At 44.3% G+C, this 25,224-nt stretch overlaps 1 protein-coding gene across 1 annotated transcript in view; it reads right to left on the bottom strand.

Annotated features, from left to right (window-relative positions):
* Positions 1-11,928: 11,928 nt before the first annotated feature.
* Positions 11,929-25,224, bottom strand: part of LOC120944914 (serine/threonine-protein kinase SBK1-like) — a 32,495-nt gene continuing 19,199 nt past the window's right edge. The window contains exons 3-5 of the mRNA XM_040358677.1: positions 17,375-17,543; positions 14,727-14,929; positions 11,929-12,711 (exon numbers count right to left, since the gene is read on the bottom strand). Of these exons, the coding sequence (XP_040214611.1) occupies positions 11,929-12,711; positions 14,727-14,929; positions 17,375-17,543 (1,155 nt within the window). The remainder of the gene's footprint in view (positions 12,712-14,726; positions 14,930-17,374; positions 17,544-25,224) is intronic.

Genomic DNA, 25,224 nt, shown 5'->3' on the forward strand with positions numbered 1-25,224 from the left:
ACTTAAGACCCGGACTTTTAGGCAGCTAAAGGACCCGGACAGTTTTTGCGATTCGGCACTGCGTCGCTTTAACTGACAATTGCGCGGTCGTGCGACGTGGCTCCCAAACAAAATTGACGTCCCTTTTTCCCCACAAATAGAACTTTCTTTTGGTGGTATTTGCTCACCTCTACGGTTTTAGTTTTTTGCGCTATAAACAAAAATAGAGCGACAATTTTGAAAGAAATTACATATTTTTTACTTTTTGCTATAATATTCCCCAAAAACATATAATCAGTTTAGGCCGATACGTATTCTTCTACCTATTTTTGGTAAAAAAAATAGCAATACGCGTTTATTGGTTGGTTTGCGCAAAATTTATAGCGTTTACAAAATAGGGGATAGTTTTATTGCATTTTCATAAAAAAAACATTTTTTTACTACTAATGGCGGCGATCAGCGATTTTTTTTCGTGACTGCGACATTATGGCGGACACTTCGGACAATTTTGACACATTTTTGGGACCATTGTCATTTTCACAGCAAAAAATGCATTTAAAATGCATTGTTTAATATGAAAATGACTTTTGCAAATTGGGAGTTAACCACAAGGGGGCGCTGAAGGGGTTAAGTGTGACCTCATGTGTGTTTACAACTGTAGGGGGGTGTGGCTGTAGGTCTGACATCATTGATTGTGCGTCCCTATATAAGGGAGCACACAATCGATGACAGCGCCACAGTGAAGAACGGGGAAGCTGCGTTTACACACGCCTCTCCCCGTTCTTCAGCTTTGGGGACCGATCGCGGGACTCTAGCGGCGATCGGATCTGCGAGTCCCGCGGCCCCGGAGCTTCAGACCGGGCCGCGGGTGCGCGCCTGCGACCCACCGCTGGGCTTTATACAGTCACGTACAGGTACGTGATTGTGCCCAGCGGTGCCATTCTGCCGACGTATATCGGTGTTAGGCGGTCCTTAAGTGGTTAATGTGCATTTTGATTTGCTTTTTCTGTGTATTTTGGCAAACCGCACATTTGCTGGCCACTTCTGGGATGTCATTAACAATTAATGGCACCGCAAGCATATCATGCATTTTGCTTGTGTTTGCGCAATGCACACCAAAACGCAGGTAGAAAATTTGATAAAATACATGTTAAAAAGATCCGCTGACAGAAAGCTGTTTGTCTTCTGGATCCAAGAAATTCTTCAGTGATCTGCAATAAGGTATCTGAATCTCCCCTAACCCTCCATCCCTCTACTACTGCAAGTTCGTTTATTAAAGCATTGGAAGAAAGACTAAGTGATTGGCGCTCACATCTGTCTGACATTTCTTATCATAGACTCTCAGCACTGGGACGGTGAAAGGGGGGGTAACGGCAGGACCCGAAAATTTATACAGCGGCCCTCTAGGGGGTAACGCGACTCTTATAAGAGAAATCTGGCCTCCATATTGATGAGGGCAAGGTCCTCATCCATATGTAGCACTACCCCCGGAGGAGCTGCTGGTTTGTTTTGGGTCTACGCTCTGTGATCAACCCCTTAAGTGGCTCCCTAAGGCCCCTTTCACACTGAGGAGTTTTTCAGGCGGTACAGCGCTAAAAGTAGCGCTGCTATACCTCCTGAAAAACTCCAGCCAAGCTACCTCAATTTGAAAGCCGGAGGGCTTTGACACTGAGGCGATGCGCTGGCGGGAGACAAAAAAATCTCCTGTCAGCAGCATCTTTGGAGCGGTGAGAGGAGCGGCATGTATACCGCTCCTTCCCATTTAAAACAATGGGAAACCGCGGCGGTATTAACCCTTTATCGGCCGCTAGCGGGGGTTAATACCGCACCGCTAGCGGCCGATTCCCGCGGCAATCCCCGCGGTATAGCGCCGCTATTTTTAGCAGCGATATACCGCCACCGCGGCTCCCGGTCCAATGTGAAAGGGGCCTTGGAGCCCTTTCACACTGGAAACGCCTATAGCGGAGCGGTAAAACACCGCTATTTTACAGCGTTTTTACAGCGTTTTCAATTCATTTCAATGGAGAGGGGCGTTTTTGGAGCGTTTTTTTTCAGGGCTCAAAAGCTGCTCCAAAGATGCTGCTTGCAGGACTTTTCTCAACGCTCCTCCAGCCCAACGCCTCAGTGTGAAAGGGTCCATTGAGATGCATGGGGAGCGTTTTATGAGCGTTTTAATAGCGCTATTTTTACCGCGAATACGCAGCAAAAACGACGCAAAAACGCACCAGTGTGAAAGGGCTCCTAAAGTGGCTCAAAACCCTCCCTTGACACACCTGGTAATATGGGAGTTGTGGACCGCAGTAACTTGTGGGGTAACAAAATATCCTGTTACACTACAACAGATTATGCAAATAAAAGAGGTTACCTTAAATGGAAGGGATCCTGCAGTATGAAAGATAGGCTGCACACAGACTTCAAGATAACCAAAGTAATGCTTTACACTATACACTATTTGCAGATCCCTGTAGTATCAGTGACAATAATAAGGCTTACGTGTGAGCTAGACTACAATGTCACACAGACCTGTGTAAGCACACAGCAAGGGGGACTTCTTCAACAAAACATACACATTGAAACGCCCTCTTGCCAAGCCTCACCCAGCTCTCCGTCTCTCTACAATACTATACAATATAATAGAACCAATTACACTATAACTATAGACTATAACTATAGCTAATCAGTATGACGTGGCGTCCCAGGCCAAGCTTCAATACAATTTTATACTAATAGTTTGTGCACTTGTGCGTTGGCAATTTATAATCCAAAAGGGAAATAGTAAACTGATGAAAGTTTCCTGAATAGTCAAACCGCAAAGATGGATATCAGCAATCCGCCCTTCCGCAAGACAATCAGTACTCTCGGGCAAGTGCCCGTCTCACCCAACCGGTTTAGGCCTTGTCCTTCTGCGGGACTCTGTCCCCGATCGTCAGCCACAGTCCTGTTAGTCGGCAGTCTTCGGTTCTCAGACAGGTTGCAGGGATACTGGTGTAGCGCCTGTGTACTTTCGTACAGGTGCTATATTTAAATTTAGTGGGAGAATGAGAGAGTTATGTTGCTCTCATTCTGTGATTTTGTTAAATTTGGCTGTCGCCAAATCTGGATTGTTCTGTGGGTCAGTCTGCGCTCCAGGGATGCAGTCTCATCTCTGAGCGGCAGGTGGCGCCAGAGGGGTCCAGGCGGAGCCGCTTCTTCCCAGCAGCCAATTGGAGGAGTTTTCCCTCGCAGGGCATACTGGGGAGGGGTATTTCTGTGGCGGAGGCCGTACTCCGGGGTTCTTTGCGGGTTCCGGGTGCGGGCCCCACCACTATGGCCTACCTGGCCGGGGTCGCGTGCTACGCGTAGTTCCTAGGTCTGGGCTCTCATGGCCCAGAGCAACGTATGCTGCCAAGGTGCCCCAGTGACTTGTTGGGTCCCCATCTCTATTGAGAAGATCCCAAGCTGGGTGCTGTTCGGTGGGGGATCGGTCTGAGGGGAGCCCGGAGGCAGGTGATCCAACAGGACTGTAGCGAACCATCGGGTATCTGGGTGACCGGACACTGACAGGTTGTCTCTTTAAACTGTCAGTCGGTGACCCCAAAAGACATACTGGGAGGATTTGCTCTGTTGTTCATAATTTCAGCACTGGGCCTGTGGCAGTGGTCTCATCCAACGTCTTAATTTAATCAGAGCCAAGTCGGTGGAGGAGACTTGTTCCTCCCAGAGGCTTTAAGTGGCGCTCTGGCTGCCAGGCCTGTGAGAGAGGTCTGTCCAGGGGCGCTTTACCCACTCCGGCGGGAGTGGCGACGCGGATGAATGTAATCACAGAGGGCAGGACTGCCTTTACTATGCATAGTAAGAATATGTAGTTGCGCTATAAAATTCAAATAAGTGAAAAAGATGAAAAAAATAAAAAAAAATTACAATATCCAATGAAATGAATCAAAAAAAAATATTGATAGATGCAATAAAAAGTTCAATAGGTCAAATTAATCCTATTGAGGGTGTATATAATATTTCCAAAGTGACTCATGTGCTGATAAACCACCACCGATATGGATCACCGTAAGAAATGCAACCTTACCAGATGGCAAGCATTAATAGCTTGCGGCTGTAAACCCCAGCCCGGGCCTTGTGATGGAACTGCAACAAACACCGGTATATGGAATCCTCCATGGTATGTGGGAGTGCCAGTATAGACCCAGAAAAAACAAGGCTCACATAGTGATGTACCGTAGGATAACATAGATTTAATAAAATAAATTGCACTTACAAGAAAGGATCTTCATAAAAGCATGGGATAAAAAGATAAAGCCGGCCGGCTCTCACGAACGCCCGTCCACACAGGACCGTAACGCCACACGTCAGCACGTCTCCTCCATCAATAGCCTGATACTGTAAAGTTGCTCTACCTTCACCAACCTATCCTGTCTACCTCAAGTTTTACATGTTGGTCGTGTTTGACCGGGAAAATAAAGCATCTGAAAACGCAACCAACGGTCCTGGACTTTCTGTTATTGCTCTCAGCACTACCATCACCCATAGACACAGAATAGAGGTAACTTAAACACGCCGATCCCAAATCTAATCAGCGGCTCTTTCAGGGGTAGCGCTACACGTGGGGGCTCGTCCGGGATTCGGCTGTTACCTCTGGCAACAGAAATCGTGAGTAAAAGATTTACTGAGAGCAAAGAGTGTCGTGTGTTGAACTGTCTGGCATCGTGGGAGTTAACCTCAAGCAGCTAAAGCCTGGGTGTACGTGCAGCAGAGCATGCACCAGCAATGTGTCCAGGCAAGTTTCCAAGTGGGAGGAGTCACCCACCCCTGCGTGAGACGTATAGCAGAGTCTTTGCGCCAATTCAGCAGACCAATGCCCACCAGAGAGAGGAGAGACCATGTGCGTGATGTCTGCTGTTTCGATACCGCATGCTCTTTCCCAGCGATTGAGACCCCCTGCTACTTCACTGGGAGTCTCCAGCATGCTTGCCTCGCCTGGAGTGCCTGTGACTGACACGGGCATTCGGATGTCCACCGAGGGACAATTTGTTTTGTTGTCAAGCGGAGGATCGGAGACTTTGGCCCTGTCCTGCCCTCGTTGCGAGGAGCTATCGGTCCGGATCCAGCCGTTCGCTCGGTGCCAGAAATGCCGGGCCTACCTGTTCACTGTAAAACCACCCGCCAGAGCTCCTTGGGAGTACCGGGTGAACTACCTGACCGGAGTCGTCACAGCGGAGGAAGAAGCCATATGGCCACAGCCCTCCCCGTCAGTGGGAATCGTGGAGCCGGAGGCTCCAAACGTTGAGGTCATCTCTGTCTCATCAACCCTGACTCTCCGAACTGCTACCTCACCATCTCGCTCCCCGGAGGTAAGCCCTATGACTGAACAAGACCAGGAAGATGACCCAACCGACGTGACCAGCACACAGGCCGAAACCACATCAGAGACCACCACTTCTACCGCGGTCTCCGTCTGGCATGCCTCTTTAGGAGAAGGCCCGGCTCAAACCTCTCGCAGCCGTGGTCGAGGCCTACCTCCCTGCCGCTCCTGGCCGGATTGGCCAAGAGACTCTACATCCAAACCCTGCGGTTACCTGCCAGCGGAAGAATTGAACTCCTCGGACTTTGATTCTCTCTCCGATAATGGTGACCTCCATGATCATATGTTTGAACCGAGGTTCCCGGAGCAACAGGAGTTCGGAGGATTCCGTACCTCCTACAAAACCCAGAGGAAAAAACGCTCCGGCCGGAGCGCATCGCGTGGGTCCCAGCTATCGTCCCAGGACGTCCCGCAGCTGACCTGGGGAGATGGTGAGTCTGTTCCTGTACCTTCTCTCACTGCCCCCATGCCCCTTGTCGTGCCCGCTCTGAAAAGGGCACCGGACGCTATAGTGCTGCTGGGACGCGGAGACCCACGCACATTGCCCAGATTAGCCAGGCTGCAGTGCCTGGTAATACAGAATATTGCTGCCAGTCATGGGTATGAGTACCCCTACGTGCCGTCTTCCCTCTTGTACCAAATAGATCAAGAGCGGGAGGCATGGTGCCACAAAGCCATTTGGGCACATCTAAAGATACCCCGCATCATCACAGGTGCGGACCTGAACTTGGCTTATTTGAACCCCCAGTTTGAACGCTGTCACCAAGAGTGGAGCTAGGGCCGGCACATCTATAGTGACCGGGTTGTGCTTAAGTCTCCTAGAAGAGAAGACCAGGTATTTTCGGTCACTTCTACGACGGTAGATTGTGACATTATCATTTTGCCAGACCCGCGCTTTTATAAATAAGCTGCATGTCTGTTTTATCTGGCCCATTCCTTTTGAAGAAGTACTGGACAAGGGTTCTCGCCCCCACTCAAGTTTGTGTTTTTGTTTTTCACCTTTCCCCCCTGCCTCTCCGGATCCACATTACAGCTCATGTGAAGAACTTCGGGGGGTTGGGTTCAGCCAGTTAGAGGGGGACCTTGCCAACTTCTTTGCAGCATTGAAAGAGGACTCAGCAAAGGAAATGTTTTATTTTTTATTTCCCTCTTGCTGCTACAGCTTTTACACTGAACCTGAACTGCCATGTGATACCAGCGCACTGACCGCTAGGGGCAGTGTTCTGCAACGTTTCTTGCAGGACAGAAATGTATATATGCTTAGCTAGATTCAGAGAGAGTTACGGCGGCGTAACTCTGAATCTACGCCGTCGTAAATTTAAGCGTATTCTGGAAACCAGATACGCTTAAATTAGGCTAAGATACGAGCGGCGTAAGTCTCGTACGCCGTTGTATCTTAGGGTGCATATTTAGGCTGGCCACTAGGTGGCGCTTCCGTTGTTTTCCGCGTCGAATATGCAAATGAGCAAGATACGCCGATTCACGAACGTACGTGCGCCCATCGCAATTAGTTACGCCGTTTACGTAAGAGATACGCCAGGATAAAGATAAAGCTGCTCCCTAGGTGGAGCAGCCCATGCAAGGTATGGATGTCGGAACAAGCCTATCTTTTTACGTCATTTGCGCAAGTCGTACGCGAATAGGGCTGTGCATAAGTTACGTTCACGTCGTAGGCAGTGTTCGACGTATCTTAGGCATTCTATCCGACGCATGCGCACTGGGATACGTCCACGGACGGCGCATGCGCCGTTCGTTGATAACGTAATTTACGTGGGGTCATGCTTAATTTCCCTAAAACACGCCCACCTCTTCCTCATTTAAATTAGGCACGCTTACGCTGGCCCATTTACGATACGCCGCCGTAACTTAGGACCCAAGTGCTTTGTGAATACAGCACTTGCCTCTCTAACTTGCGGCGGCGTAGCATAAATACCATACGCTACGCCCGCACAAAGTTACGCTGCCCTACCTGAATCTGGCTAATTGTGTTCTATTTCTTGCAACAGGGTAAAAATTATTTTTTTATCATGCTCAGCACTTAAGGTTAAACTCCCTGGGAGGAAGGGAAATTTCGCACTCGGGCCCGAGTGTGCAGTTTCAATTCTGACCTTGGAGATTTGTACATAGTAGACTTTATTAATATCTTAGAGTATATATATTTTTGTGTGTATGTTCTTTTTTATATTTCCTATGCAGGTTATAGGACCCACCTACTATCAACACTGTCGGAAAATAGACAGCCTAGATAGATAGGGATATGTATGTGATAATGTTGTGTAATGTCATAGTTGTCACCGTGTTAAAGGACACCAGTATTTGTAAATTTAAGATTATGCAAATGTTTTCTCCTTTTTCCTACTTTCCTTTACTGTTTTTTTTTTTTTTTTTAACAGAAGTTCCTTTACTGTTTTTAGCAGATATCAGGCTGGCATTCAGGCTTGAATGTCTTAGGACACTGGGGACAGTATCATTTCAAGTGGGGGGAGTGTGTAGCGCCTGTGTACTTTTGTACAGGTGCTAAATTTAAATTTAGTGGGAGAATGAGAGAGTTATGTTGCTCTCATTCTGTGATTTTGTTAAATTTGGCTGTCGCCAAATCTGGATTGTTCTGTGGGTCAGTCTGTGCTCCAGGGATGCAGTCTCATCTCTGGGCGGCAGGTGGCGCCAGAGGGGTCCAGGCGGAGCCGCTTCTTCCTAGCAGCCAATTGGAGGAGTTTTCCCTCGCGGGGCATGCTGGGGAGGGGTATTTCTGTCACGGGTTCCTGGTTCCGGGTGCGGCACCCACCTTTGGGGTGTGCGCACGTCACGGGCCCCACCACTATGGCCTACCTGGCCGGGGTCGCGTGCTACGCAGAGTTCCTGGCTCTGGGCTCTCATGGCCCGGAGCAACGTATGCTGCCAAGGGGCCCCAGTGACTTGCTGGGTCCCCATCTCTATTAAGAAGATCCCAAGCTGGGTGCTGTTCGGTGGGGGATCGGTCTGAGGGGAGCCCGGAGGCAGGTGATCCAACAGGACTGTAGCGAACCATTGGGGATCTGGGTCACTGACAGGTTGTCTTTAAACTGTCAGTCGGTGACCCCAAAAGACATACTGGGAGGATTCGCTCTGTTGTTCACAATTTCAGCACTGGGCCTGTGGCAGAGGTCTCATCCAACGTCTTAATTTAATCAGAGCCAAGTCGGTGGCAGAGACTTGTTCCTCCCAGAGGCTTTAAGTGGCGCTTTGGGTGCCAGGCCTGTGATAGAGGTCTATCCAGGGGCACTTTACCCACTCCGGTGGGAGTGGCGACGCGGACGAATGTAATCACAGAAGGCAGGACTGCCTTTACTATCCATAGACTGATACTGTGAAGTTGCTCTACCATCACCAACCTATCCTGTCTACCTAAAGTTTTACATGTTGGTTGTGTTTGACCGGGAAAATAAAGCATCTGAAAACGCAACCAACGGTCCTGGACACAGAATAGAGGTAACTTAAACACGCCAATCCCAAATCTAATCAGTGGCTTATTCGGGGGTAGCGCTACACTGGGAACTCGTCCGATCACTCCGGCAGAGGCTCCGTCTCTTCTTCTCAAAGCCGCTCCGCCCGGGCGCATGTAGGCCTCAGTTGCGGCCTACTCTCTGTGGAGACACTCCTGTCCGTGTCCTCCTGGGTTGAAGAGGCGGTCCAGAGAGAGCGTGCCAAACACGTCCTCTCCCTTAAATCACTTCCCCTAGCAGGGGGCGGGGAAGGCAAAGCATCTTGGGGTTGTACAGCTGCTCTCTGGGTAATGTAGTTTATTACAGGCCAGGGCAAATGGAGTCTCTTCTCCTCTGAACTCAATCCCCCAACATTCTCTGCGGTACCAGAACAAAATGTAAACAACAGGTGGCTCTAACCCATCTCGGCCACAAGAGGGAGCTGAGATCCTTCACGATCAGCAATGGTAATCTTTTATATCACATCGAAAAGGGCGATACCCTGCTACACATACAACCCTGGCCGGTGGTTGTGAGGAACTTGAGGAAGGTGGCTTATTGGAATCTTAAAGCCTCTTTCATAATAAAAGTGACGAGATACCAACCCCCACGTGCATTAATATGGGGTACAAAGTACCCTATTTATTACTCGAAAAAAGTCACATAGAAATAGACACTCAAATGTTTGATACATTTCTTATTAAAACATAAAATCACAAAAAATGTTCCTCATTTTAAATCCATTGTCAATCATGATGCCTGCCCCCCACCGACTCATAGAAAAGTGACAGTACACAAAATTGAACATCAGCTCCCTGAGCAGTCATCAGCTATATAAATGAATTGGCGGGGATATAGGTGACACCATTGCCCAATATGGCCATAATTAGAAAGTGATGTGTTCTTGAAATGTTATAGATAGGCAACCCATATCCTCATATTGATTAGTGGTTCCAAATGAACCACTTCACCCCCGGAAGGATTTGCTCCCTTAATGACCAGGCCATTTTTTGCGATACGGCACTGCATCGTTTTAACTGATAAATTGCGCGGTTGTGCGACGTGGCACCCAAACAAAATTGACGTCCTTTTTTACCCACAAATAGAGCTTTAATTTGGTGGTATTTGATCACCTCTGCGGTTTTTATTTTTTGCACTATAAACAAAAAAATTGTGACAATTTAAAAAAAAATGTTTTAACTTTCTGCTATAATACATATCCCAAAAAATATATAAAACAGGAATTGATTTATCAGCTTAGTTTACTGGTAATGGTGGCGATCTGTGTTTTTTTAGTGAGACTGAGACATTGCGGCGGACAAATCTGACCCCAAATTACACTTTTGGGAGACCAGTGACATTATTACATTGATTAGTGCTATGAAAATGCACTAATGTACACTGGCAGGGAAGAGGTTAACAATAGGGGGCGATCGAGGGGATCAGGGGGTTCAAGGGGTTAAGTGTGTTCCCTCAGCGTGTTCTAACTGTAGGGGGGGAACAGAAGATCTGGTGGTTTTGGTAGATCATAAGCTCAATAATAACATGCAATGCCAAGCTGCGGTTTCCAAAGCGAGCAAAGTCCTTTCTTGTATAAGAGAGGTATGGACTCCAGAGACAGAGATATAATTTTGCCCCCCTGTACAAATCATTAATAAGACCTCATCTGGAATATGCAGTTCAGTTTTGGGCTCCAGTTCTCAAAAAGGATATCGGGGAACTGGAGAAAGTGCAGAGAAGGGCAACCAAACTGATAAGAGGCATGGAGGAGCTCAGCTATGAGGAAAGATTAGAGGAACTGAATTTATTCTCTCTTGCGAAGAGGAGATTAAGGGGGGGATATAGTCAACATGTACAAATATACAAGGGGTTCATATAGTGAACTTGGTGTTGAGTTATTCACTTTACAATCAACACTGAGGAGAAGGGGGCACTCTTTACGTCTAGTTTCATCTCCAAATACGGAAAGGTTTCTTCACGGTAAGAGCTGTGAAAATGTGGAACAGACTCCCTCCAGAGGTGGTTCTGGCCAGCTCACTAAAGTGCTTTAAGAAAGGTCTGGATACTTTTCTAAATGTACAGAATATAACTGGATACTAAGATTTATAGGTAAAGTTGATCCAGGCAAAATCCAATTGCCTCTCTGGGATCAGGAAGGAATTTTTTCCCCTGCTGTAGCAAATTGGATCATGCTTTGCTGTTTTTTTTTTGCCTTCCTCTGGATCAACTGTGGGTATAGAATTGGGTATATGTGATTGTATGATATTATTATTATTATTATTATTATTTTATTTCTTATGGTTGAACTTGATGGACCTGTGTTTTTTTTCAACCTGACTAACTATGTATCTCTGTCGAGTCATCTGTCAGAACAGGGAAATGCCTTGTTTACATAGGCAGTTCCCCATTTTGCCTGTGTACAAGGTGATCGCAGGCCACCGGCAGACATCGAGTCTGTGGTGCATGCTCCCACAGAGCACGGTGGGCGTGCGCATGCCCGCTATACTCCTTCTACGGACTGACATACAGGTACGTCAGTTCGCGCAGGAGAGCCGACCAGTATATCTGCATAAACAGGTCGGCGAGTGGTTAATAATAACTACTGCAGTGGGGAACAGACACAAATGATACACTCTGCCTCTTTTCAAATAACGGTTCTGTTTATTCAGCGCAATTAAAGATTTTTATACACATGATTACGCAGGAATCGCATAAATATAAAAATGTTCCTTTATGGTAACAAGGGGCGTAACATAGGTAGGCTTAATTCTAATCAGGACTTGAAGGAATGCAAACATGTAATGAAAACATTATTAGCGATGTGTGCAACAAGCAAAACATGGACAAGGCATACAAAATAGAATACAATTATATACAAAATTTACAATTTAAAAGTCTGCTATACAATACAATTATAACAGTTGTAAACGTAATTTCTGGTTTATTTACATATTCCCGGCCATGTAAGTGAATAAGCCAAGTGATGTCGGTAGTTGGTAAGCACATAAGCTGGTGCAAGCACCTGCTACTTACCTTAGTAACCATTGACAATAAAAAGCTGTCACATTTGTCCACACCAAGGACCCTAAGCATTCGGTGTTCAGACAAACATCTGAACAGCCAATACATTCGGACTTATTTATCATCAAACATGATTGGTGTCTCTGCCATGTTGTCCTTCTGTGGCCCTGGAGTCATCTCAGTCTGAGATCCAGAAATCTCTGTGGACAAGAGGCAAGACATGTTGCTGAGAGTTGATGTGTTGGAATCGCTGCTCTGTGAGGTGTTCAGGTTGGAAGCCTTTGGCAAGGATTCACCTGGTTGTACCGAGGAACTGCTTTGTATGGGATTCTCATCTTCATTCCTTGTGGCTGAATCTGGGATCTCTTCTTTCCAGCTTTCACTTATGTATTTTAGGACTTCCACACTTGGACTTCTTTTAGTAGAGTCAATGGCCAAAAGATCAATGAACATCCTTCGTATCCCAGTGGGAACCTTGCTCCATGCTTCAGGAGGACTATACGTCTTGAAACTGTTTTGCCAGTCAACAAAACATTTATATTCCTTATCATCAGTCATGGCCACCTGCCATGGAGACTCTCCTGTAAGTAGGCAGTAGATGAGTACTCCAAAAGCCCACACATCAAGGCTGCCATCTATAGCTAACCCGTCAGACATGGTCGTTGTACACATTTCAGGGGCCATGAAGGAAATGCTGCCAACTTTAGTTCTAATCACCGTCCCTTTGATCCTAGCAAAGCCAAAGTCTGTGAGCTTGATGCAATGGCACTCTCGGTCAAACACTAAAATATTTTCTGGCTTCATATCCATATGTACTAGTCCTTTCTCTGCTATGAATTCGAGAGCACTGGAGATCTGCACAGTACATCTCTTTACTGCATCTTCTGGAATTCCCACCTAAAAAAAAATCAAAATACAATAGTTAGTTACATAGTTAGTCAGGTTGAAAAAAGACTCAAGTCCATATAGTTCAACCATAAAAACAAATAAAATAAAAAATATCGTACAATCCCATATACCCAATTCTATACCCACAGTTCATCTAGAGCAGTGGTCTCCAAACTGTGGCCCTTTGATTGCCTTTATCCGGCCCTTGGGGCACTATCACTCCCACTGATTCGAGACACTATTCTGCCATCTGACACCGACAATGGAGCACTGACACAACAAATAGAGCACTATTACTCCCTACGATACCAGCAATGGGGCACTATTCCTCCCCCTAATACCAGATGGTATCAATGATGCCAGGAAAATGATGCCAGGAACATTTCTACTCCCGCTGGCCAAAGTCCGGCCCTCCAAGAGTCTGAAGGACAATATACCGGCCCTTTGTTTAGAATGTTTGGAGACCCCTGATCCAGAGTAATGCAAACAACCCCAGCAGAGCATGATCCAATTTGTTACAGCAGGGGAAAAAGTTCCTTCCTGATCCGGATCAGGAAGGAACTTTTTCCCCTGAATCAACTTTACCTATAAATGTTATACCCAGTTATATTATGTACATTTAGGAGAGAATCCAGGCCTTTTTTAAAGCAATCTATTGAGCTGGCCAGAACCACGTCTGGAGGGAGTCTATTCCACATTTTCACAGCTCTTACTGTGAAGAAATCTTTCCGTATTTGGAGATTAAATCTCTTTTCCTCTAGATGTAAAGAGGGCCCCCTTGTCCTCTGTGATGACCTAAAGTGAATAACTCAACACCAGGTTCACTATATGGACCCCTTATGTATTTGTACATGTTGATCATATCCCCCCTTATTCTCCTCTTCTCAAGAGTGAGTAAATTTAGTTCCTCTAATCTTTCCTCATAGCTGAGCTCCTCCATGCCTCTTATCAGTTTGGTTGTCCTTCTCTGCACTTTCTCCAGTTCCCCAATATCCTTTTTGAGAACTGGGGCCCAAAACTGAACTGCATATTCCAGATGAGGTCTTACTAATGATTTGTACAGGGGGGCAAAATGATATCTCTCTCTCTGGAGTCCATACCTCTCTTAATACAAGAAATGTATTAGATGTAGGGTAGAACATAGGAAAAAATGCAGAATGTTTATACAGAAACAGTTAAAAGTACACAGTGTGTAATGTATAGGTGATATTTTGTTTAGGCTAGGTTAGTTTTAGACCAGGGATTATATATTGTCCTATACAGTATATTCCCTAAGGAGATTCACCTTCTCAAAATATCCCAATGACCACTAATTAATATTTTCCATTTTCCATCACTTTGTATAATGCTGCATACACGCGACTGTTATTCATGTCATGGAAAAAAACTATGTTTTTCTCGACGTGATTCCTCTCAAGCCTGCCTTGCATACACACGATCGTGATAAAAAATGCTCGAGCAAAGCGTGGTGACGTACAACACGTACGACGGCACTATAAAGGGGAAGTTCAATTCGGATGGCACCACCCTGTGGGCTGATTATGCTAATTTCCCATCTCATAACTTGCTTCTGAGCATGCGCGTTTCCCCCCCCTCGTTAAAGTGTACACACAACCGTTTTTCATGACGAGAAAAAACGATGACGTGAAAAACGACAAGAAAAAATAGAGCAGGTTCTAAATTTTTAATGCCCATTTTTCTCGTTGAGAAAAATGCTCTGGAGCCTACACACGACCATTTTAAAAAAATTGAATTTTTCTTTACATGAAAAATGGTCGTGTGTACGTGGCATTAGAGTTTGGAAGATTCACACTTGGCTTTTTTTTTAAAGGGAACAAGTGTTCTTGTGTCTACCAATAGAGTTTCCTCTCACTTCCTGTTGAATCTCTGGGACAGGAAGTGAATTTAAATATCCCCAAAGGATACGGATAACATAAAATAAATTGACAGGCATTTTATCTCTACTCAATAGCCAAAACTAAGAAAAACAACTTTTGCAATTACTTATATCTTAATGTACTTACATTTGGTAGAATCAAGGAGAACAGATCACCAACAGGGGCCAGTTCTTGGACAAAGACAAAGTGGTCGGTGGTGGTGAAGGCTGTGCCACAGCATCCGATGATGTTGGGATGAGACGAAAGTAAGAATGAAATACTGAACTCCAGGAGGAAAGACTGCTGACTGGTTCTGTTTTTATCCATGACCTTCAACGCCATTCTGTGGTCTTAGAAAAAAAAAATTACCTTAGATCAAGAACTGGAAGTTGTTTGTTAAAGCTAAATCGGCAGACAGTTGTACAGGAACCTTTTCTATACTGAAATTTCTCACTCTGATTTCACTGCACACTTCTCACAAGCCTGAGAAAAGCCTGTTCTGCTTGTGCTCCTGGATTGGCAAGCCAAGGGTACCAGAAAAACTCACTGTGGGGTAACATACTGTGTTTTAAGTATGGCACCTTGGTCTGAGCACCCTTGCACATTTTTTCAAACCAAGCCTCCTAGTCTGTGCCTTTTGACTGGGACCGGAGACATTTTCATACAGACAGAAGGATAACCATTGTCTTCCACTTTGGCACCCCCAAAGCACTTTGTTGCACTTTATTTTTACACAGCACATATGAATTATACTCAATTCCGATTAATAGGGTGTAGGCCCTCAGACTTACCCTGGAGTCCTGGGGTCGTGCACTTGGCCTTATGGTCAGGGTTCTCCCCCTCCCCGGAGGTCTCTTTTCATGGGGCCCACCTAGTACTTGGATGACTTTTCTTCTGCAGGTCTCCTGAAGAACAAGGTATGACTGATTTTGGGCGTGTGAACTACAAGTATCTCAGTGCGTGTCAGGAGTCTTGCACCCCGGGGGATCAAGGCCAGGGTTATTTCTCTTTAGAGGAGGACTGTGTAGACTTTTTTTGTGTGCTTCATTTCTTATTATACCTGGTGTTGAATATGTGCAGTGCACTAAGGAGCTAAAAAAAATAACCCCCCCCATAGCCTGATTATTTCTGGCACAATTCTTTTTTTTTTTTTTTTTTTATTCTATTAATAATGGAGGCTTAGCATTAGACATGTGCACAACAAAAAATTTCGTATTTTTTTGTTCCGTTTCGTCTCGTTGCGTAAATTCGTAAAGATTCGTAATTTCGTAAGACTCAACTTTTCCTATTCGGACCCATTCGTATTTCGTAAGACGCACGTTTTCCTATTCGGACCCGTTCGTATTTCATAAGACTCAACTTTTCCTATTCGGAACTGTTCGTATTTTGTAAGACGCAAGTTTTCCTATTCAGACCCGTTCGTATCTTCGTAACAGTTTTATTTTTGTTTATACTGAATGATTCGTAATTCAGTCTAATTTATTTTCCTTGATTCGAAATTCGTAATTTTGTTAGATAATAATTTTCGTTTAATGGATTTGTAATTTTGTACTTTCGGAAATACATAGAAACACGCGGCTATTCCATATTAAGATAGACTTTCTCTTAAGCCCCGTACACACGGTCAGACTTTTTGCCAACAAACGTCAAAATTAGCGTTTTCCAAAAAATCCGACCGTGTGTACGCTCCATCGGACAAACTTTTTCGGTTTGAAAAGTCCGGCCAACTCCCTTCAGACCAAAATCCACGGAAAAGTTTGTTTGAAGTCTGATCGTGTGTACGAGGCTTTACACTGTACAATGTGACTCAGCACAAAAGAGATAAGCTGATTGGCTAAGATATTAAGTAATCACTCACTAACTACACTGCCCAGTGCCCATTCGAAAGAACGATACAAGTACACAAATTTTCGACAGACAAAGAAACGGATTTACAAAACACACAAACGAAAATACGAACATACGAATGAAAATACGAACAGACAAAGGATTTAAAATACGGAATGCAAATCGTTCGTTATAGATGTCATTTTCGTTCTTTTGCTTTTTTTCGGTGTTTCGTATTTTAGTAAGATTGTCCAATCGTACATTCGTATTTTCGCTTGTTCGCTATTTTGCTTATTCGTAATTCCGTAATTTTCGTATTTTGGTTCTTTCAGCTTTTCGGGTGTTCGAATTGATACGAATGTACGAAAACTAACAAATTCCTACGAAAATCCATTAGTTGGGAACGCACATGTCTACTTAGCATCACATGTGGTTATAACCTAGGGCAGTGTGCATGCAAATACAGCCTGTCTAGGAATGTCCACTCCTCCAGACAGTATATGTACCCATCAAGTCATTTTGCCATCTGTGCAACCTCTCCCAAGAGCCAGCCCACTACCATAAATAATTTTACTAACACATATTAATGCTTTACACATTTATTTATAAAGATGTGATGAATTTTATCATTTGGCCATGTTTGCTGACAGTATATCCTGGCCATTTTTCATTAAGAGTGTTGCACAGGGGTTCTACTTTACTGTTCCTTTTAATTTAAAAAAAATTACTGCTCCTGGCCAAATGGCATATTTAAAAAAAGCATTGATATCCTGTATGTTGCCCATAGCAGGGCTTACCCCTCATGCTAATTTTGACACCCCCTTGTTTATTATCCCAACAAGGGGCATTTTCAATTTGAATGAGCCAAATTTGTCAACCTCTGAACTTCTTTGAAGTTTGCTGAACCTCTGCCAAACCTAACCCAGTGCTGTTGGGCTCATTACTCGTAGTTTGATGAATTCACTCACCTGTTTTTCTGTCCTTCGCCAAGACTACTTTTCCATAACCACCTTTTCCAAGTTCCTTCACGATGAGGAAGTACTTCTCTAAGTCTATCTGATGTAGACTATGTGAGGAGAAGGAGATCAGTCTATCCAGAAGACCTTCTACATCATGGTTAATTGAGGCCATAGTGCCCTGGAGAGCAACAAAAACTTGTTAGAGTGAGAAGCAGAAAACAATTCTTTAAGGAGAAACTAGAAATGTATCAATAGCAATAGGAGGAAGGAGATGGACAGCCGCACTCCGAAATAACTTTTCAAAAAAGTTGTCTTTTATTTTCAAGCAGGAACATGCATAATCACCACAACCATAAACCAGGACAGCCGACTAGTTTTGCACTCTTGCTAGTGCTTAATCATGGCTAAGCACTAGCAAGAGTGCGAAACTAGTCGGCTGTCCTGGTTTATGGTTGTGGTGATTATGCATGTTCCTGCTTGAAAATAAAAGACTACTTTTTTGAAAAGTTATTTCGGAGTGCGGCTGTCCATCTCCTTCCTCCTATTGCTACTGCTACGTGCATTGCCAGCACCTTGGTAATCCGACCGTTCCTGATTGTCTATAGGGCTCACCTGGAGCGGTGAAAATCTTCTAGAAATGTATCAAATTTGAAAATTGTTACCCGCAGTTATAGTGTATATCTATGAATATGAAATACTCAATAGACCATCACATCGTTATTTACATTTACATTATATAGCTCTCATTAACCTAATCAAATTAGGCTAGTCCTCTGTGGATTTGATACTTTCATATTTTCAATTGTAATATATTCTTATTCATATTTTCAATTTTAATATATCCCAACCCTTTAAATCAGTGGTTCTCAACCTGGGGGTCGAAAGACGATTTGCTAGGGGTCACCGAATCCTTGGCTGTTCCTAAAGCCCACACCGATCTCCCAGCCTTTTTGCCGCCGCCCTGTCTCTGGAGCCTGTGGCCACCCACTCAGCTTCTTCCCAGCTACCCATTCAGTTCACGGCATGACTGGGGGGGGGGCAGTAACTAAAGGTCAGCTGACTGGTGAGGAATGTGAAGGGGGAGGGGCTGGAGGAGACTCTATCTGCTGATTTCGGCATAGGTGTCACTGCTGCAAAACACTACCTGTGATTAGAGTCCCCACTACAGTTCTCAGATCAGTAGATGACCTTGATCAAGATCACCCAAGTTGGCAGAGCAGAACCTCCCCCAGCACTGCCACTAATCCCAACTCCCCGCCAGCACTGTCACTCATCCCAACTCCCTGCCAGCACTGCCACTCGTTCCATTCCCTCCACCCCCCCACCAAGGAGTAAGGCCGCTTACACACGATCAGTCCATCTGATGAAGCTGACTGATGGTCTGATGTGCCTACACCATCAGTTAAAAAACGATCGAGTCCAACGCGGTGACGTAAAACACAACGACGTGCTGAGAAAAATTAAATTCAATGCTTCCAAGCATGCGTCGACTTGATTCTGAGCATGCGCGGGTTTTTAACCGATGCTTTTGCATACTAACGGTCGGTTTTGAACTATCGGTTAGGCGTCCATCGGTTCAATTTTAAAGCAAGTTCTAAAATTTTTGACCGAAGGATAACTGACCGCTGGGGCCCACACACCATCGGTTTGGACCGATGAAACGCTAAATGTCCGTGGGTTTGGGGCGCAAATAACTTGTCTTGCCTTGGGTTTTGGCAACCCACGCTACAAAAATTTTACTGTTAGGGTCCCCACAACTTGGGAAATTTTATCAAGGGGTCACGGCACTAGAAAGGTTGAGAACCACTGCTTTAAATGCAAAGTTTTATCGAGCTAATTGCAGTTTGTGGTTGAAAATTTGAAATATTGAGGTGTTAGAGGGCTTCTCCAGGTCAACATATGCACAACACAAACCAGTCACCCCTATTGATCATATAACAATGAAAGGCGTTGAATCTGGCATCTGGAGACAAAGGAGAGTTTGTCCCAGTTATTTAAATAAACCATGCTGTAGGACTTCTCCCAGTCCATTGTCTTTTATTTAGGAAATTATCTGGAACTAACTGAATACCCCATTTTCATTTGCTCACATACAGTTAGTTATATTCCCACATCCTAGATAGCTAACCATACAGTTAGATCGCACACCTATTAACGTCAACCTATGTAAAATATACAGTATATTTCTTACATCTTACATTTATAATTTGTCCACACATATGTCATAAGAGAACCATCACCTTTTGTATTGATCAGTGAAATAAAGACGTTCACCCAGACAGACTCATGTGGTAGACGAGTGACATAAGATGAAGTATACCAAAGTAGAATATATAAATCCTGATAGGCATCATTTTGAAAGTCCTCATCATCTCATCTTCTCAGAATCCTGAGAAAATTAATACATTTTGTTTGGTTGTTTCTAACTGTATTTTCGGCACTTCGTCTTTCTCAACCACTCCATGCACAGAATGCAAATGTGAGGACTATGAAGAGAATCCACTGGATTTAATCGTGAGCACCCGCAGTAGATGCCCTGTACACACGATCGGTTTTCCTGTCTGTAAAAAGTTCGCCGGGAAAGCCAAGAACCTGCTGGGCAGCTTTTTTCCCCTACACACGGACGGATTTCCTGGCAGGAAAACTGCCATGACAGCTTTTGGGAATCCAGGCCTTGTGTATGTTCCACCGTAGGGTTTCCCATAGGATTCCCGGCAGTTTTCCTGTCAGGAAAACTGCCATGGAGCATACACACGGATAGTTTTCCCGGCCAAAAGCTGTCATGGCAGTTTTCCTGATGGGAAAACTGGTCGTGTGTATGAGGCATAAGGGGTGCAAGAGGGAATCGATTAGCCATCTCAGTAGATCTTCCCTAATTAGGAATTCAAGGTTCATTAGGATCTTCCAACAATTCTTGTAGAGTTGAATTCTTTAAGATTGTCATGTTGTCTCATCACAATGCACAGCTTTTTTTTAAAAAAATTGAGGCATTTGAATCTCAAAAAAATTAAGATATTAATTTTATTACATTGGCTGGGTCATATAGCAAAATGCTGACTGAATCTGTTAGCTTTTCCGGGACAATCAAATGTATTCGAAGCAACAAATCCACATCCGATACAATAATAAAAGAAATGATGAACATAGTTTGGCATTGATGGAATGGTGTATCTTCTCCCAGCAGCTGCTTGGTGATCCAATGTTCTGGGCAGATACTGCCATTAAAAAACATACCATTAGGAAATACTCGGCTTTCTTGTTGCCAACCAGCTATGCCGAGTTTCCAGGTTCATTACACTAAATCGGGAGGATAAACACAGAGCTCAGCAAGGTAAGGTGCTCCATTTTAATTGGAGCTTTCATGTAAAATATGGAAAATGGTTGCTTTATCTTTTGTACCCAGTACAAGACATCAGACTTCAGAGGCCATGCTAAAGGCCATCAGAAGATATTAGTGACTCTTCCCCAAAATATTCTCCCAAAAAATGTGAAGTCCCAGAATGATCCACAATAACCACGAGTGATGTGATAACATCCAAACATTCATGCCGCGTACACACGATCATTTTTCGTCATGAAAAAAAAACGTTGCTTTTCCAACTTCATCATTAAAACGACGTTGCCCACACACCATCGTTTTTTAAAAATGCTCTAGCAAAGCACGGTGACGTACAACACCTACGACGGCACTATAAAGGGGAAGTTCCATGCGGATGACGCCACCCTTGGGGCTGCTTTAGCTGATTCCGTGTTAGTAAAAGACGATTCGTGCTTTTTTATCTGTTACAGCGTGATGAATGTGCTTACTCCATTACGAACGGTAGGTTTACCAGAATGAGCGCTCCCGTCTCATAACTTGCTTCTGAGCATGCACGGGTTTTTAACGTCGTTTTAGCCCACACACGATCATTTTTTACAACCCGAAAAACAACATTGTTTAAAACGTCGTTAAAAAATGCAGCATGCTCTAAAAAAAATGTTGTTGTTTTTCAGAAGCCGAAAAATGATGTGAAGCCCACACACGATCCGAAAAATGATCGTGTGTACACGGCATCAGGCTCAAATCACACCTAATGCCGATGCGGCTCCCAGCAGGGGTCCAGTGTGTCCTCGTTCACCGTTTCAGGTCCGATTACAGCCCGAATTTTGGGCTGAATTCGGACCTGAAACAGACCAAAAGACGCACAGGACTCCTGTGCAAATTCCTACCGGAGCCGCTTCGAAGATATGTGAACCAGCTCCATAGAGAGCCAGTCACAATCTCCTGCTATTGTGAGGATGCCGCATCCAATTTGCAATAGTGTGAACCCGGCCTTAATTGTCAAATCCTCTTTTTGGAAGCCTTAAAAAATGCCTAATAATGTAGCATCAGACTGACATCATGAAATGAATTGAAGGCAATGCTCAGTGAGATCATTATGTGTTTTACTCACATTTTGGTGAGAGGGAATATTTCATAGCGAAAAAAATCAGCACTGTTCAGTCAACTGTTTGCCATACAGATTGGAATTTACTTATAATTGGAGCTTTAGAACAGTTATTATTACTTGACCACCAAAACACATTTGTTTCTCTTTCTACGACATCACATAAATTACCACCTCACCCTTTATTACATATCCTGTATTACGAAAAACTTTTTCATCAGGCTGATCATGGCAAGCCTCCAATGTCTATCCCGTCTTCTGAATACATTGTTTTATATATTATCCTGCCCTGAACCTCCTCCACTCATTGACTCACAGTTTTTCAAATATACATTTTTATATATTTGTTACATACACCTCATAAACCTCTGCAGGATAAGAAAGTTCATTAAATAATAAAGATCCATGGATTGGTTAGATGAAAGTGACCTTACCTTAATGTGGTGGAAGATTCAGCTGTGGTGAAGTTGGATTTGTTCCTTGGAGTATTCGGTTCCACTCCAGATCATCACCAAATCTTTAGTTGGGCTGTAGTAGATGTCACTGGTAGTATAGTCACTGATCAGAGGAGGGAGAGGCCCGCTTTATGCAAGGGAGATGGGCGGGGAAGGCAGAGAATAAAGGCTTTCCATTGGCTGAATTCTTATGTAAAATGTCATGTAAACTACCCCGTATTGTTCTTATTGATTTGCATTTGAACAGGTTTTCTAGAGAATAGGTGATTAAAAATGCTGAAACCCAAATACTATGCTGAGTTTTAAAATTAGAATTTGAATTAAAATTAGAATTTGCCACTATAGTTAATATGATGGATTTTTTTTATTTATAAGATTAAATTTCTTATCTGATTATAGACTGAGTACTTAATACAAGGAGGAAAACCAACCAGATACTTTGAGAGAAAAAAAATCCCTTTGTAACATTTGCTTTAGATTCTTGCTGGTTCATTTTTACCATTATGTTCCATTTCCAGAAACATTCTACACCAGGGGTCTCCAAACATTCTAAACAAAGGGCCGGTTTATTGTCGTTCAGACTCATGGAGGGCCAGACTTTGGCCAGCGGGAGTAGAAATGTTCCTGGCATCATTGTTAGTGAACATCTGGTATTAGGGGGAGGAATAGTGCCCCATTGCTGGTATCATAGGCAGTAATAGTGCTCTATTAGTTGTGTCAGTGGGAGACAGTTCTTAGATCAGTAGATGACCTTGATCAAGAGCACCCAAGTTGGCTGAGCAGAACCTCCCCCAGCACTGCCACTAATCCCAACTCCCCACCAGCACTGTCACTCATCCCAACTCCCTGCCAGCACTGCCACTCGTTCCATTCCCTCCACCCCCCCACCAAGGAGTAAGGCCGCTTACACACGATCAGTCCATCCGATGAAGCTGACTGATGGTCTGATGTGCCTACACACCATCAGTTAAAAAAACGATCGAGTCCAACGCGGTGACGTAAAACACAACGACGTGCTGAGAAAAATTAAGTTCACTGCTTCCAAGCATGCGTCGACTTGATTCTGAGCATGCACGGTTTTTTAACCGATGCTTTTGCATACTAACGGTTGGTTTTGAACTATCGGTTAGGCGTCCATCAGTTCTAACATTTTTGACCGAAGGATAACTGACCGATGGGGCCCACACACCATCGGTTTGGACCGATGAAATGGTCCTTCAGTCCGTTTTCATCGGTTTTGACAGACCGTGTGTACGCGGCCTAAGAAGGAATAAAAATAGAGAATACATGGAAGGGGGAGGAACAAAGAAAAAGGGAGAGAAAGAATAAGAGAACTAGAAAGACGGTTAGAGAGAGGGATGGGGGGGGGCTAGGATAGGGAGCTAAAAGGGGAGCTAAAAGGGAAAGAAAGGAGAACAAAGAGAGACTGGTACATCCTAAAAATGTACCATAAGGGGTTGTAACACTATACAAGTGGAAGGGACTCAGGAAGCGATAAATGTCCGTGGGTTAGGGGCGCAAATAACTTGTCTTGCCTTGGGTGCTGGCAACCCACGCTACAAAAATTTTACTGTTAGGGGTCCCCACAACTTGGGAAATTTTATCAAGGGGTCACGGCACTAGAAAGGTTGAGAACCACTGCTTTAAATGCAAAGTTTTAATGAGCTAATTGCAGTTTGTGGTTGAAAATTTTAAATATTGAGGTGTTAGAGGGCTTCTCCAGGTCAACATATGCACAACACAAACCAGTCACCCCTATTGATCATATAACAATGAAAGGCGTTGAATCTGGCATCTGGAGACAAAGGAGAGTTTGCCCCAATTATTTAAATAAACCATGCTGTAGGACTTCTCCCAGTCCATTGTCTTTTATTTAGGAAATTATCTGGAACTAACTGAATACCCCATTTTCATTTGCTCACATACAGTTAGTTATATTCCCACATCCTAGATAGCTAACCATACAGTTAGTTCGCACACCTATTAACGCCAACCTATGTAAAATATACAGTATATTTCTTACATCTTACATTTATAAATTGTGCACACATATGTCATAAGAGAACCATCACCTTTTGTATTGATCAGTAAAATAAAGACTTTCACCCAGACAGACTTGTGTGGTAGACGAGTGACATAAGATGAAGTAGAATATAGAAATCCTGATAGGCACCATTTTGAAGTTCCTCATCATCTCATCTTCTCAGAATCCTGAGAAAATTTACAACATTTTGTTAGGTTGTTTCTAACTGTATTTTTGGCACTTCGTCTTTCTCAACCACTCCATGCACAGAATGGAAATGTGAGGACTATGAAGAGAATCCACTGGATTTAATCTTGAGCACCCGCAGTAGATGCCCCGTACACACGATCGGTTTTCCTGGCGGTGAAATGTTCGCCGGGAAAACCGAGGGGAAAGCCGAGAACCTGCTTGGCAGCTTTTTTCCCCTACACACGGCCGGATTTCCTGGCAGGAAAACTGCCATGACAGCTTTTGGCCGGGAATCCCGGCCTTGTGTATGCTCCACCGTAGTGTTTCCCATAAGATTCCTGGCAGTTTTCCTGTCAGGAAAACTGCCATGGAGCATACACACGGCCAGTTTTCCCAGCCAAAAGCTGTCATGGCAGTTTTCCTGATGGGAAAACTGGTTGTGTGTACGAGGCATAAGAGGTGTAAGGCCTCATACATACGATAGGTTAACCAGAGGACAACGGTCTGATGGACCGTTTTCATCAGTCAAAACCGATCGTGTGGGGGCCCCATAGATTACTTAACCATCGGTTAAAAAAAAAGCCAACTTGCTTTAAATGTAAACAATGGATTCCTAACCGATAGGTCAAAACCGATCGTTAGTAGGCACGACCATCGGTTAAAAATCTACGCATGCTCAGAATAAAGTCAACGCATGCTTGGAAGCATTGAACTTCGTTTTTTTCAGCACGTCGTTGTGTTTTACGTCACCGCGTTCTGACACGA

The sequence above is a fragment of the Rana temporaria genome, chromosome 1, assembly GCF_905171775.1.
Source record: "Rana temporaria chromosome 1, aRanTem1.1, whole genome shotgun sequence".
In the NCBI taxonomy this organism is placed as follows: Eukaryota; Metazoa; Chordata; class Amphibia; order Anura; family Ranidae; genus Rana; species Rana temporaria.